Genomic DNA, 14,351 nt, shown 5'->3' with positions numbered 1-14,351 from the left:
AGAGGGGAGAGAGTGCCCTCTAGTGTCCCTTCTCTACTGGAGCCCGGAACCGACAAAGGCGGCTGAGAAATGCGAATTTCTCAATTTGGGATGGCATTCTGATGACAGCGTTACTGTCAAACACCAGTCATGTGCCTGTTGAGTGAAACAAATCTGGAAACATGGAGTGAATGAATGCGGGGTGCTATAAAGGGTTCCCATTCTAGAGGGTGGGAAGATGAGGTTTGTGCAGGACTGACTGAAATGGAAGGTAGATGGAGAGAAATGTTGGAATGCCACAAACAGAAGAGTCAGAACTGGAAAGGACAGATATCAAGGTTCGTGTGGGAATGGAAATGTCTGATTCAGACACTTGAGATGACACTGGGCTTTCTTTGAAGGCTTCAGCTTCATCTTATTTTTGTGTCTCTTTAAGACAGTCTAACCCCCCTTTCACAACAATCCCCCTGCACATACACATAAATAAAATATTTTAAAATATGAAAAAGAAGAGGGGGAAATTATCTAACAATTCCATTTTTGTTTGTTTGTTAGGGGACAGGGTCTCACTATGTAAATCTGACTGTCCTAGGACTCACTAGGTAGACCAGGATGGCCTCAAACTCAGAGACCTGCCTGCCTCTTCCTCCCAAGCGCTGGGGTTAAAGGCATGTGGCAGCACCATGCCCAGCCAATTCCAGCTCTGTCAGCAGCCTTCAGCTGCTCTCTGAGAGCCCATGGGAGCAATAGCTCTAACCCTCCTATCTCCCCACCAGCATCTTCTCCCCTCTTCATGCCAGGAAGAACCCCTTTTCTGGCCCAAATGCTGAATGAGGATCAATCAGAGGCACAGCAGGAGAAGTGAAGACGTTATCCACTCAAGAGGCCCTTGTGGCAGTGGTGGTGGTGGTGGGGGTACACGGGACAACGTCACACAGGAGTCAAACCCCTCATAGCCACAGTCTAGGCCTGCTGTTTTACAGTCATTGCTTGGGCTGCTGCTCCATCCTAAATTCCCCAACTATAAAATGAGGGTGCCAGTCCCTCCTTCCCCCCCCCAAGGTCTAGTAGAAACAGGAGTAAGCAAGTGGCTTCTGAAGTCTGTAGTTTAATGCTGGCTCTCTCTCCCCCCCCCCCCACACTGCTCCAGATGAGCCCCCCTGCCTGGCCTGCCATTCTCATGAGCTTCCCCTGTCCCTGGGATGTCCAATACAGTGGCACGCCGAGTAAGATGACTGTCGAATCAACACAAGCTGCAGGGGAAGGAACCGTTTGTTTGCGTTCCAGGGCAGGGTGGCGTGGGAAGGCCTTCCTAACCCACCCTTGTTACTGCCCCAGAGTTTTCCAATTGCTGATGCCAGGCACGTGAGGGCCTGTCTCTCCAAACTTCTCTGCATCTCCAAGTCCTGCTGTGGCTCGGAGTCTTTATCCTTCTGGTCCTTGATCTCCCTCCACCACTTCAGTTCCCTGGAGAAAGGTGGGGACTCTGTGACGGGCGGTCTTTTGCACAGCCCCTCTTTCTCATGACACAAGCACCAGAGTCTATAAATGCAAGTCTTCCCTTTCCTATTTAACAGTCCCTTATCGACTTTTCAGTATCCAGGGTGAAGCCTTGACTTCCTGGAAGGGCTCGGCTTCCTGTTTGGACTCGACTAATTTTCCACCTCTTTCTCGTCATGGCATTTCAGACCGACTCCTGTGGACTCCAGCTCTCGTGGACCATGAACAACTATGAGGGGTTTCCTGGAGATGGTTCTAGTTTTCATCTTTGTCCTCTTCCTTCTTTCTCTTTTCCCTCCCTCTCCTCTTTCCCTCTATCCTATTCTCCATCTCTTACCCACTTCCGTTATTATTAGCTGTTGTTGTTTTGTTTGTTTATTTTTGTTTTTTGAGACAGGGTTTCACTGTGTAGCTTTGGCAGTCCTGGATGTATTTTGTTGACCAGGCGGTCTCAAACTCACAGAGGTCCACCTGCCTCTGCCTCCTGAGTGCTGGGATTAAAGGCATGTGCCACAACTGCCTGGCTCCCCTCCTCCTTCATTCTGTGCCATCATTCCAAACCTCTGTTCAGAACCACTTTGTGTGTGTGTGTCTGTGTGTGCATGCACACGTGTATTTCTAGGAAGAATTGTCTGGTATCACAACTGACATCCACATTTGCCATCCTTTTCAATACTGTGCAACATACTTAAAAAAAAAAAACAGCTTGCAGGAAGGATTCATTTTGGCTGCTGGCTTCAGAGTTTCAGTCCGTGGCTACTTGGCTTCGTTAATTATGGGCCCATACATGGCAAGGCAGAACAGCATGGAAGAAAACAGAGTTGCTCACCTTGTGCCAGACAGGGCAGAGAGTAAGACAGGAAGGGGCCAACGACAAGACAGACCCTTCCAAGTATGATTTCTGGGAACTGCTGCTTCCAGCCAGTCCCCATGTCCTAAAAGAGCGCTCAGTGTAAACTCTGCAGGGAATCAACTCACTCACTGATCGTCTCTGAAATCTCTCATGATGTAGTCACCTCCCATCTGGGGACCGATCCTTTAGCGCATCAGCCCCTGGTGGGGATGGGTTCGTCCTTCATATTCAGACTTCCACAGCAAACACTGCCCTTCCATAAATTGCTCCACTTCACTCAGGAAACCGCGTCATAGAACAGTAGTTTGTGGGGCGCTGAGATGGCTGCATGAATACGTGGTTTAGCGTAGAAGGTGTGCTACAAGGTAAGCCCACCAGAGACCACTGCACGACACTCAAGTCGAAAAGAAAGTCATTATTACTGGCCGGTCACTGCACAGGGAACTTGCCCCAATTATGCACAAAACCCACATCCTGGTTGTCACACTTTAGTTAGCAAGGAGCAGGACTACAGAAGCCAGAGAGCAAGGGAGTATGGCCTAGGCCTTTGATGGGTTAGGTCTTTGTTTCCATATGGACAGCCATTGGGACTCATGTGCTAGGTTTTAAGGTCAGAATGGTGCCTCTAACATGTTGTCCATTGTGTTAAGGTCTGGGGGCCTGTTACAGTAGCACTCCTACCTTTGTGGCAAAGTGACTTTGTTTGCTTGTTATGTTCTCCAGTTACTCCAGAGCTCTTTTCAATGGCTTAAATAACAATTGTAACTCCTCCAGACATGTGTCCTATTACTGTTGGGGTGGGAGTTGATGTGTGTGGAGGCCAGGGCACACATTTCAGGAGTGAGTCCTCTCCTTCCACCATGGATTCTGAGGACTGAACTCAGGTCATCAGGCCTACCCTACACAAAAACAAACAAACCAGAAAGCTTTCACTGGCTGAGCCATCTCACTGGTCCCAGCCCTGTATTCTTTTCCTCCATGATGCTGGTTATTTTCCATGGACCTACCCAGGCTTACTGCTCAGCCTTGCCAGCTCTGCTCTCGTGCCTCAGAAGGCTGGCAGCTAAGGGCTAAACCACAAATATCTTTGCCTTTACTTCCAGATAGGTTTTGCCAGGAGTGTGGAAGGGTGTTTGTTCAGTAGTGTGGGTATCAGCCGCTTCCCTCCCCACATTCCTCTGCCACACATCCAGTCTGCCAGCCTCTCTCCCAGGGCCACAGCTGAGGCTGGATTCTAAGACTTTCACCCTCCCTCCATCTCTTTGGCCCAAAGGATGATAACGGTTCTCCCTGCTGCCAGTTCTTGGGGCTTCTGCATCCTGTCTTGATTCTCCTAATCCTGCCCATGTTACTGGCTGAATCATCTTCCCCACAGATCCACATGCTGGACTCCTAACTCCCGGTATCTCAGAAAGGACCTGCATTTGACTTAAAAGACAGCCAGAAGAGAAAGAGCTCAGCGTCACTGGCTGACCCATCATCTCAGACTTCCAGGCTTCAGACTGTGAGCTAATACATTTCTGTTGTTGAAACCTCTTGGTCGGTGCTGCAGCCCAACGCCCTAAGCATCTCCTTTACCAACTGTTCAAGGAGCCTTGGGGTGTCATTCCCTTCCAGGACCCTGACTTTCCCAGTAGTATCACCTATAAGACCATCAGATGTCCCCTCATCAAACCCAAGGTTCTACTGCCGTATTTCCAAGGTTCTGCATTGGTTACCATTTCTGCCATTCAGTCTCTTTTCCTGAGATGCACAGACTCATAGGTCCATTCACAACAAGGTACTGAAACCAAAAGAGTTTAATGGACTAGCTAGAATCCAACTCTCAGCTGTGATGAATACCTGGTCATTTCTAGAAAAGCCCTTTTCTACCCTCAAATCAGCTTTGACTCTGGAACCTGCGAGGGGGATGACTGAAGCCCAGGGTGTTTCTGAAAGTGCTCCATGAGAATATTAGTTGCTGCTTCAGGATCTGAGAGTTCCATTGGCAGATGAAGAGGCCAGGCGAGACGAACTGGAACTTTAGGAGGGGAACTCAGGGACATCTAGGGAAGAAAAAGCACCATTAGAGGGAAGGTTATTAAAGCACCAAAGGAAGCCACACAATTACGCTTCTTATAATGATACGATGTAACGTAATGCAGTCATAAGGAAGATGGGGATTTCTGGAATTCCCCAGTGCCTTCTATATCACTCCGATGCAGTCTTCACTTTGAACTACAACCAGCAAATTTTTACCCTCATAAAAGCTCCTACAAACTCTGTGTGTGTGTGCATGCACACGAGAACACTGAGTTCATTGCTCAAGAGCCACCCACCTTTTTGTTGTTGTTGTTGTTACAGGGTCTCTCAGTGGTCTGGGGCTCATCAATTAGGGTAGTGAGCCCCGGGGTCCACCCATCTCGACCTCCTAAGTGCTGAGATTATAAACACATACCACCGTCCCCTGCTTTTTACATGAGCGCTGAGAGTCAAATTCAGTTCCTCAAGCTTGCAAGGCAAACACTTTAGAGACTGAGCTATCTCCCCAATCCCCACCACAATTTACACGAACCTTAAGAAAACCATGAAAGAGAAAGGAGGGAGGGCGGCATTCACAATCTCCACTTTCAAGTAACTGAAAGGGAGGGATAAGCATGATTGCTACAGTCCACAGTGCACAGCTCCGTGTCACAGCTGGCACTGGAAACCTCTGCATCTTACGCCAGGGAGTGCCAGCACGGTCCCCGCACTTTTCACCCTACGCCTCTGCATGCACCGTCTCTAACGAGGCAAATGGCCCAGGTTGACCTCCCAACCCCAACTCACAGCGACAACAGATCTCTCCTTGACATCTGGCCGTGTGCAGGAAACGGAAGAGGAAGAGCAGAGAGTAAAAAGATGAGGCAATCTGAGCTTGAGGCAAGAGAGGGCAATGTGCTTATAACATTTGCTTTTGAAGCCAGGCAGGTAGACCTCTGTGGATTTGAGGCCAGAGTGGGTCTACATAGTGAGACCCTATCTCAGATAATAAATTAAACTTAAAAAATGTGCCCTTGAGCCAAGCACAGTGGCATAAATCTTAACTACCAGCTGTCTGAACTTAGAGGAAGGAGGGACTGCTGAAAAGTTCAAGGCCAGCCTGGGCTACATAGTTCTAGGTTACCTGACTCAAAACATGACCAACAAACACAAAACCCAAAGCAAACAGTTTGCCTTTCCCTTGGCTTCAGTTGCATAGTGATGAAAGATGATTCACAGCATCCCAGCCCCCTGCCCCTCTCCACTCTGTCTTGACAGGCAAGGTGCAGATCACGTGAAACTATTAATCCATCTTATGCTCTGACTCATGTGTGCGGGTTTCCTCTAAATCTTGGAAAAAATCTCACTCTTTATTTTCTTTGCTTCATTAGTCAGTGGTTGCTGTCACTTGCTCTCCCCCCAGCTAACTTGTCCTGTCACCATCCCTCAAGGATGCACTGTGCAGAAAGGCACTGAATTCCTAACAGTTAACTCATCCTTCAAGGCCCACCTCCTCCTAGAGGCTTCAGTGTACAAGGTCTCATATAGCCCCGTTGGCCACTTTGAACTCTTGATCCTCCTGCCTCTGCCTCCCGAGTGCTGGGATTATAGGCATGCAAGGTCAGTACACTTGGAGATTCTAATGTATTATATCTGTTTTCACACACATGTACAAGTGGAGGCCAGAGGTTGACATCAGATGCTTTCCTCAGTTGCTCTCCACCTTGATTTCTGAGGCATGGTCTCTTGTTGGCCTGGAGCTTGCTGATTCAGCTTTCTGGCTGTCCAGGAAGCACCATTCTTGTCTCTATCTCCCCAGAGCTGGGATTGCAGTCATGTGCCATCATGGTCAACCTTTACGTGGTTACTGGCTTGGTATCAAGCTCAGGTCCCCATGCTTGTATGGTAAACATTTTATTGACTGAGCCATCTCCTCAGCCCTGTCTTTGTGTTTTGGGATAAGATTTTTTTAGAACAGCCCAAGCTAGCCTTGAACTTGCAGCAGTCTTCCAGCTTCTGCCTCCAATGCTGGGATTGCACGTGTGCATGAATCTGCCTATCGTGAATGCTTTCATCTTCTGGGGTTTCTCCACCAGCGGAATCCCATCACCAAGTCATCCATCTTGGCCTTGACTGCTTGCTTCTTTCTACAGGAGTGTCTATACAGGTCCAGAATATGGATGGTGATTTTCTCCCCAGAAAGGTAGACAGAAGTAGGGCTGAAGTAGCCAGTAGCTAAGTTCCAATGGTCAAATGTGTAAGTGTTGAGGGTGGGAGCAAGGGGATGAGGGCATGGAGCCTTCTCCCATTTGATGTTTTCAGTGTTGTTTTAAGAGCACTGTAAGGGGTGGCCTGCTCATGCAGGCCTGTGATCCACGCTCCTCAGGAGCCTGAGGCAGGAAGGTTAAAATTCAAAGCCTACCTGGGCGACAGAAAGAGCTCTAGGTCAGCCTGGGGAACTTAGCTAAACCTAGTCTCAAAAATGAAAAATAAAGCTGGACACGGAGGTAGAGTGGAGCTCTGTGAGTTCAAGGCCAGCCTGGTCTACAGAGTGAGTTCTAGCACAGCCAGGGCTGCACAGAGAAACTCTGTCTTGAAAAAACTGAGAGACAGAGAGAGAGAAAGAGAGAACACTCAATAGTAAAACACTTGCTGAGCACACACGAGACTCTGGGTTCTATCCTCAACACCCCAAAAAGGAGAACAAAAACAAAGCCACCAAACAAACCATAGAGCTACTGTTGCCAGTTGTTTTCAGATCCACATAAGGCTGAAGAATAAACTGGAGATCTCCTTTGTGCCCTGTCGGGAGGGAACAATTCAAAGCGCTGCTGCCTGTTGAGTGAGGACGAGGCCCGACTGTCTGATAACAAGAACGGGCTAGTCTCCCCTCACCTGTAACACTCTCAGGTTTAATCCTATTACTGAGCCCTGCTTATCTGTCACTGAATTTGAGGAACCCTTTGCTCCGGAGCCCTGGGCAGCCACAGGCCCAGGCAGGCTCTTTGCCGCTGCTCTCCTTCTTCATGGTGGCAGGTCCCAGGGGCTCCCACTGCCTCGCTCCCTCAGCTGTCACCACCTGTCCAGAAGTTGGCTTTCTCTTTCCTGCTGAGAGGAATTCTGGGAAGCTGGTTTTCTTATGTCTGTTCTTCCTCTCGTCCCAGAAAACAGTTACAGACCTCTCCAGTGTAAGACTGGGTTTTTGTTTGTCTGTTTGGTTTTTTGGGGGGGTATGTAAGTGCACATGTGTGCGCAAGAGTCCATACGTGTGGGTGCAAGAAGGTGTGTGGATGTCTGTGTGGAAGGAGGACAACCACCCATGTGATTTCTCAGACAGGATCTCTCAATGGCCTAACACTTGCCTAGCAAGAGAGGCCCGGGAGCCCCTATTAATTGTCTTAACACCCCCATCCCCATTTTCAGGATTACAGTGTCCACCACCATGACCAGCCCTGCCCCACATACACCTTACATAGGTGCTGGGGATCAAGCTCAGGTCTCCATGCTTGGAAGGCAAGCACTTTACCAATAGAGCCATCTCCCTAGACCCAGTCTAAGATGTTAGTGTCTGCTTTTTATTGGTGTGTGTGTGTGTGTGTGTGTGGTGTGTCTTAGAGACAAAGTCTTAACACTATAGTCCAGGCTGAATTAGAACTTAGCAATATAGCACAGGCTAGTCTTAAAATTATGGCAATCTTCCTGCCTCAGCCACCCAAGAGATTACAAGCACAAGCCATACGATTTAAGAGAAAAAACAGGGAAGATATATTAAAGAGTAAAAGCTTTAGAGGGCTGGGCCTTGGTCTGCAACACCTGACTGTTGTCGAAATGTCCTTTATCCCAACACCAGGGCTCCCCAAACCTCTTTCCTACTGATCTTTGCTACCTTGCTGTAAGATCCCCAAAATGTTCACCCTCTCAAAAATAAACTTGGCAACAAGGAAAATCTTAGGAAGGTGACAGAACTCCTAACTTCAAGTGGTTCCTTTGAGCCCCGGACACTTGAGGCTGATTCTGTTTTCACTAACCCTCCATCCTAAACAGGGCTGCTTCCCTAACAGGCATCTCCAACAGGGCCTTGGAGATTTTCCTCCCTCACTGTAAATGGAACTTCTTTATTTTTCTCAAAGGCCACTTTTCTGCATAATTTAATATTCAAAAGATGAGAAAGGGCTCAATTAAACCTCCCACTCATTTCCTATGTTCCCCCTTACAAGGCCAACCAAGGCTATCTGTTACTTTATATCCTTCTGAAGGTATTGTGTGAAGTCACAGTGTTCACAATAAATCTAAGTGCAAATTTACGCTACATGTAAAATACAAGCGTCGTCCATAGGAACACACACATGTCAGCACATAAACATATGGTCAGATATTGTTGCTCTCTTTCAAAAATGCTTTTGTTTCTTTTTTGACAATTTAATGCATATAATTTATTTTGATCATATTCACCCCATATACCCTCCTTACCTCCTACTCCCTCTGAAACCCCTTTCTCCCAGTGTCTCCCCCCTAACCTCAAGGCTTTTACATTTTTATTATTATAACTCTCTGAGTTTAATTAGTGCTCACTGGAACGTGGGCAACTTATCAGTGGCCGTACCACTGAAGAAAAATGACTCCTGCTCCCCCAGCAGTCATCAGTGCCAGCAGCTTCCTCGATAGAGGTGCGACCGAGCAAACCCATCCCCCACTCACCACGCAATGTTGATTGGCCCCTTTTTCTGTGGGACTTGTGCAGTTAACCACAGCTGCTATAAATTCAGCCTTTCCACAGTAGGGTTGCTGGATTTGGCCTCCTTCCTGGCAGTTGGTACCTAGATCGTCACAGCTGGATCTACTGTTCCACCTGTTCTTCCTTCTGAATTCTAGCTCCTCCATTCAGACCTCCTCAGAATGGGGTCCACACGTCCCTCAGACCTGCCATGTCTGCTGAGCTTCTGGCCTCGGTGAGTGAACATTGGTACAGTTGCCTACCCCAGATAATTATTTCTTCCTCAGCTGGGAGGTTTCCCCCGCGAGGCTGTAAACAACCTGAGGGCAGGAAATGTGTCTTATTTTGTTTTGTTTTTTAAGTCAGGGTTTCTCTGTGTAGCCATGGCTGTCCTGGAACTCTCTCTGTAGACCAGGCTGGTCTTGAACTCACAGAGATCTGTCTGCCTCTGCCTCCTGAGTGCTGGGATTAAAGGCTTGCACCACTACCGCCTGGCAGGAACTGTGTCTTATCCTAGCTGTGTCCTAGTGCCTAGTCCACTCACTGCCTGCAAAATACTTGTTGGATCAGTGAGACCCATCCTAGTGGCGCCTTCTTTTATTACAGGGCAATGGCTGCAGCAGGTAGACTCTGAAATAAGGACAGAAAATGCTGGCTATAGCCTGGATCCTGGAAAAGTGGGGACCCGCAGGCTGTTGAAGCTGGTGACCCATAGTAGTACCCTGGGAAAGTGGCAAGCAGGAAACAGTCTACATGAGGAAGTTGGTGCACAGACCTACATTTTTCCATCCTGTAATTGATTTAAAAAAAAAAAAAATCAGCCGGGTGGTACACATCTTCAATCCCAGCACTTAGGGAGGCAGAGGCAGGCAGATTGCTGGGAGTTTGAGGCCAGCCTGGTCCAAAACCCAGGAGAGCCAGGGCTAAACAGAGAAACCCTGTCTCAAAAAATCCAAAACAAAAAATTTTTTTTTCATGTTATGTGTAGCCACTTGGAAATGATCAGCCATATGAACCACACCATTGGATAAGCCCAGGAATCAGTTAAGAGAGTCAGGTAATGTACTTAGTGAGTATGGAGAATAAGGAAATACAGTACTAAGGAGAGTTTGGAAGGTGTGCCCGTAGTTCTTCCAGAAAGCAAATGGTCGTCAATGTAAGCCTGGAATCAAGCATCCATTAGTTCACCTAATCTTCCCAGCACTTCTGTAATGGGAAAAAGAAAAGAAAGTTGGCAGAGCCAATCGTAGGCATGGGCCTACAGTGCCAGCACTTGGGAAGCTGAAGCAGGAGGATCAGTTGAGTTCATTGGTTTGAGGCCAATAATGAGATTCCATGTCAGAGAGGTGGGGGTGGAACATGGCAAATCTTTACTTTGTAGAAGACCTCACCGCCCCCTTCAGCGTCTAGGAATTGTATCTCTTACATATAGCACTGTGACTCCCAGTTCAAGTGACATATAACGCTGTGTCTAAATGGGGGTTATTATTATTATTTGTCCGTGATGATCTGAGCATCGGCTGGGGACTGTCAGTGGAGAGGAAGGCTCCATTAGGGAGAGATCATCAGCACGACCCAAAGATGCCTCAAGCATGGCTTTATTCTTCGCTTCCTTGAGGCAAAACCGTCAGCTGCAGAGGAAGGAAGATGAAGCAATGTAGCCAGGATTTTGAAATTTTAGCCCAAGACTTCAAGTCTATACCACTCAGCCTTCCAAGTAGGTGAAATAAAGCAGATATGTTGCAAAACATGCACAGGCCATACATCCCGGACAGTGTGCTGACTCCTGCTTCAGAACATTCACATCTGCACGCACGGTATGCAAGGCTAGGGAGATTCACCTGGAGGTCAGAGTGCAAGCGGGTGTGAGTGGACGCAACAGACAGAGTCATGGCTGCCAGAGCGTTTGAGTCCATCAGAGAGTTCGGCCTGGCTTTAGCAGTTGCAGGAGGCGTGGTGAACTCTGCCTTATATAATGTGGATGCTGGGCACACAGCTGTCATCTTTGACCGAGTCCGTGGAGTATAGGACATTGTGGTGGGGGAGGGGACTCACTTTCTCATCTCTTCGGTACAGAAACCAATTATCTTTGACTGCCGCTCGACCACAGAACATGCCGGTCGCCACTGGGAGTGAAGACTTTGCAGAATGTCAGCATCACGTGTGTATCCTCTTCCAGCCAGTGGCCAGCCAGCTTCCTCGAGTCTACACCAGCATCGGCGAGGACTAGGACGAGCAGGTGCCGCCATCTGTCACCACAGAGATCCTCAAGTCGGTGGTGGCTTGCTTCGATGCTGGAGAATTGATTACCCAGCAAGAGCTGGTCTCCAGGCAGCGATGACCTCACAGAGAGAGCAGCCACATTTGGGCTCATTCTGGATGGTGTGTCCCCAACACAGCTGACCTTCGGGAAGGAGTTCACAGAAGCAGTGGAGGCCAAACAGGTGGCTCAGCAGGAAGCGGAAAGGGCCAGATTCGTGGTGGAAGAGGCCGAGCATCAGATGAAGGCAGCCATCATCTCTGCTGAGGGTGACTCCAAGGCAGCTGAGCTGATGGCCAACTCACTGGCCACAGCAGGTGATGGCCTGGCTGAGCTGCACAGGCTGGAAGCTGCGGAGGACATTGCTTACCAGCTCTCCCGTTCTCGGAACATCGCCTGCCTGCCAGCAGGCCAGTCCGTGCTCCTCCAGCGTCCACAGGGAGGCTTCCCTGCTTCAGGACCAGGCCAACCAGGCCACGGCCTGATTGTCCTGCCCCACCCCAGAAATCACCATGAAATTTCATGATTGGCTTAAGGTGAAGGAAATAAAAGTAAAATCACTTCAGATCTCTTAAAAAAATTCTTGTAATACACATATACAAGCCCACGTGCATACACACAATACATATAAAAACATATCCACAAATAGTAACACAATACATACATCTGTGCACATACAAACATATACATATACACAAATATACACACATACACATACATTCACATATATACATATACACATGCATACACATACACACATATATGCATACACACGCACACACATGTAACATATACACTCATTCACATCATATACATGCATGCATCTGCGTATCCAAACACACACGCACGTGTACACAAATGCACACACACGTACACAGACCGCATAAACACAGATGCACAGCCAGATGCTCCCTCCCACTATCCACATTCATACATAGCTTAAACACCATGGTAGCCGTGATTTAAACCCGTCATCATGGATATGCATATAACTAATAACATATAATTCACAAGCAAAAATTCTTTTCTGGTAGATCCTAAGTAGATGCTACTCTGTGCCAAATGTTTTGGCTTAAACAGCCATTTGGCACCTATCTAAATGCCTGGTGATAGAGAAGCACGTAGCCTCCTTTTAGTGAGCAACGCCAAGGTCATTCATTCATTGTATCTAATATGCCGACCCGGGAGGCAAAGAGACAGAATGTACGCTCAGCTTTCTTCGCAGCAAGGGAGAAATGCAGGCTCTAGACAAGGTTCCCGGGCCTTTTCCTTTTAGGCATCAAAGCTGCCAGCCAGAACTGGGGCTGGTGTATTCAGCACACTCTGCGCTTCCGTTTGGGAAGACGGAGTGAGGCACAGTGCGGAGAATGTGCACAGATACATGTGTACACAGATGCACAGTGGGGCAGAGGCGTGTGCGCAAAGAAAACACGGCTCGCACTTCAGTCTGCCTCTGTTTTGAGACAGGGTTTCTAGCCTCGGTTGGTCTTTAACTTCCGTCGTCAAGGTTGACACTGAACTTCTGCTTCTCCTCTGCAACCACCACGCTCAGCTTACGCGGTGCTGGGGGCTGCACCCAGGGCTTCCCAAATGCTAGCCAGCACATGAATAGCCACAGCCTCCCCTACTTCAGAAAGCAGAGCAGGAAGGAAAGGAAACTGGGGAAGATGGGAATAGTCCCAGCATTGCTGAGACTGGTTGGAGCCCCTGGCCACTACCTTCTGGCTGGAGGGCTGGTCTCTCCTCCAGTTCCCCCTGTCTCTCAGCAGCTGTCCCTCACACCTGCTTTGTGGTCGCAGGTGTGAATTTTTTTTTTTAACTGCTGCTGCTACTACATTATTGCTGCTAGCAATCATTATCTGAAATGCTTGGGAGCAGAGGTATTTGAGTTTGGAATACTTGAATATGGGTGATGAAATACCTTAGGGATGAGCCCTGAGTCTACAAAGGAAATTCATTGATGTTTTGTGTACACCTCATACATGTATCCTGAAGATCAGTACTTTAACGTACTTTAATTTTTACTGTGACCCATGTTAGGAGATCAGGTATAGAATTTTCCCTTGGTATCAATCAGAAAGTGTGATGTTTAGGTGTTGTTGTTGACACAGTCTGAAATCACCTGGAAAAAGAGTCTCAGAGAGACTGTCTAGATCAGGTTGGCCTATGGACGTGTCTGTGGGGGTCTGTTGTTATTGGATGGCACGGCTTTGGGGTTCTGGCCTCTGTAAGTGTAGAGAGGTGCCGATTCCCAGCAAGCATGCATGCATCCATTCTCTCTCTGCTCGATTGGACATGGCTAGATGCTTCTAGTATCTGTCTTGACTTTACTGCAACAATGGATTGGAACCTGGAATCGTGAGTCAAATAAACCTAGCCTCCTGTAAGGTGCTTAACATCAGAGTGATATACAGCAAACAGAAATTAAAGGAGGACACAGAGCTTTCCAGACTCTAGGGATGTGCCACGCATATTACCACAACTGGCAACTACTGGCAGGTGCCCACTTTGAGCTAAGGACTATGCTAAATGCCTTACCTCTTCCCAACCCTGTATACAGTCCTATTAACCGTCTCCATTTTTCCAAATGAGGAAATAGTCTCCAGAAAGCTTAAATGCCCTGGGTTAAATTTCCAAGATACTCAAATAGTGATACTGGGCATTAGAGCCTAGCCTGAGTTCTACGCTGTGTTCTTGAATAGCAAAAGTAAACAAGAAAAACAAACACACTGTAGGTGCCCATGATGGCTAATGCTGGTCATCAGCTTGACAAAATCTGCAATCACCTGGGAGTTGGGTCTCTGAGCCTATATGTGAGGGATTGTCTTAAGTTAACTAATTATCTATTGTATTATTATATAAAATAATATATAATAATTAAAGACCTGTTTTGACTGTTGGTGAGACCATTCCGAGCAAGGAATGCTGGACTGTATAGTGTGGAGAGGGTAAACTGAGCGCAAGTTTATTCATTCATTTATTCATTGCTTTCTGTGCTTGACTGTGAATGTAATGTGACTGGCTGTTTCAAGTTCCTACTGCCT

General features: G+C 47.8%; 1 protein-coding gene and 1 pseudogene across 3 annotated transcripts in view; one reads left to right on the top strand and one right to left on the bottom strand.

Annotated features, from left to right (window-relative positions):
* Nucleotides 1-4,113: 4,113 nt before the first annotated feature.
* Nucleotides 4,114-14,351, bottom strand: part of Fbxo16 (F-box protein 16) — a 46,517-nt gene continuing 36,279 nt past the window's right edge. For 2 of the 3 annotated variants that reach the window (XM_060391337.1, XM_060391336.1), the window contains one exon: nt 4,114-4,377. In XM_060391337.1, the coding sequence (XP_060247320.1) occupies nt 4,207-4,377 (171 nt within the window). In that variant the 3' untranslated portion in view covers nt 4,114-4,206. Of the gene's footprint in view, nt 4,378-5,140; nt 5,167-14,351 lie in introns of all 3 variants that reach the window. The other variant, XM_060391338.1, reaches the window with a different exon arrangement.
* LOC132656494 (prohibitin 1-like) lies at nt 10,938-11,837 on the top strand (annotated as a pseudogene).

This window comes from Meriones unguiculatus, chromosome 9 (genome assembly GCF_030254825.1).
Source record: "Meriones unguiculatus strain TT.TT164.6M chromosome 9, Bangor_MerUng_6.1, whole genome shotgun sequence".
Taxonomy (NCBI): Eukaryota; Metazoa; Chordata; class Mammalia; order Rodentia; family Muridae; genus Meriones; species Meriones unguiculatus.
Note: the sequence above shows the minus strand (reverse complement) of the source record. Positions and strands in the feature narration are given on the sequence as shown.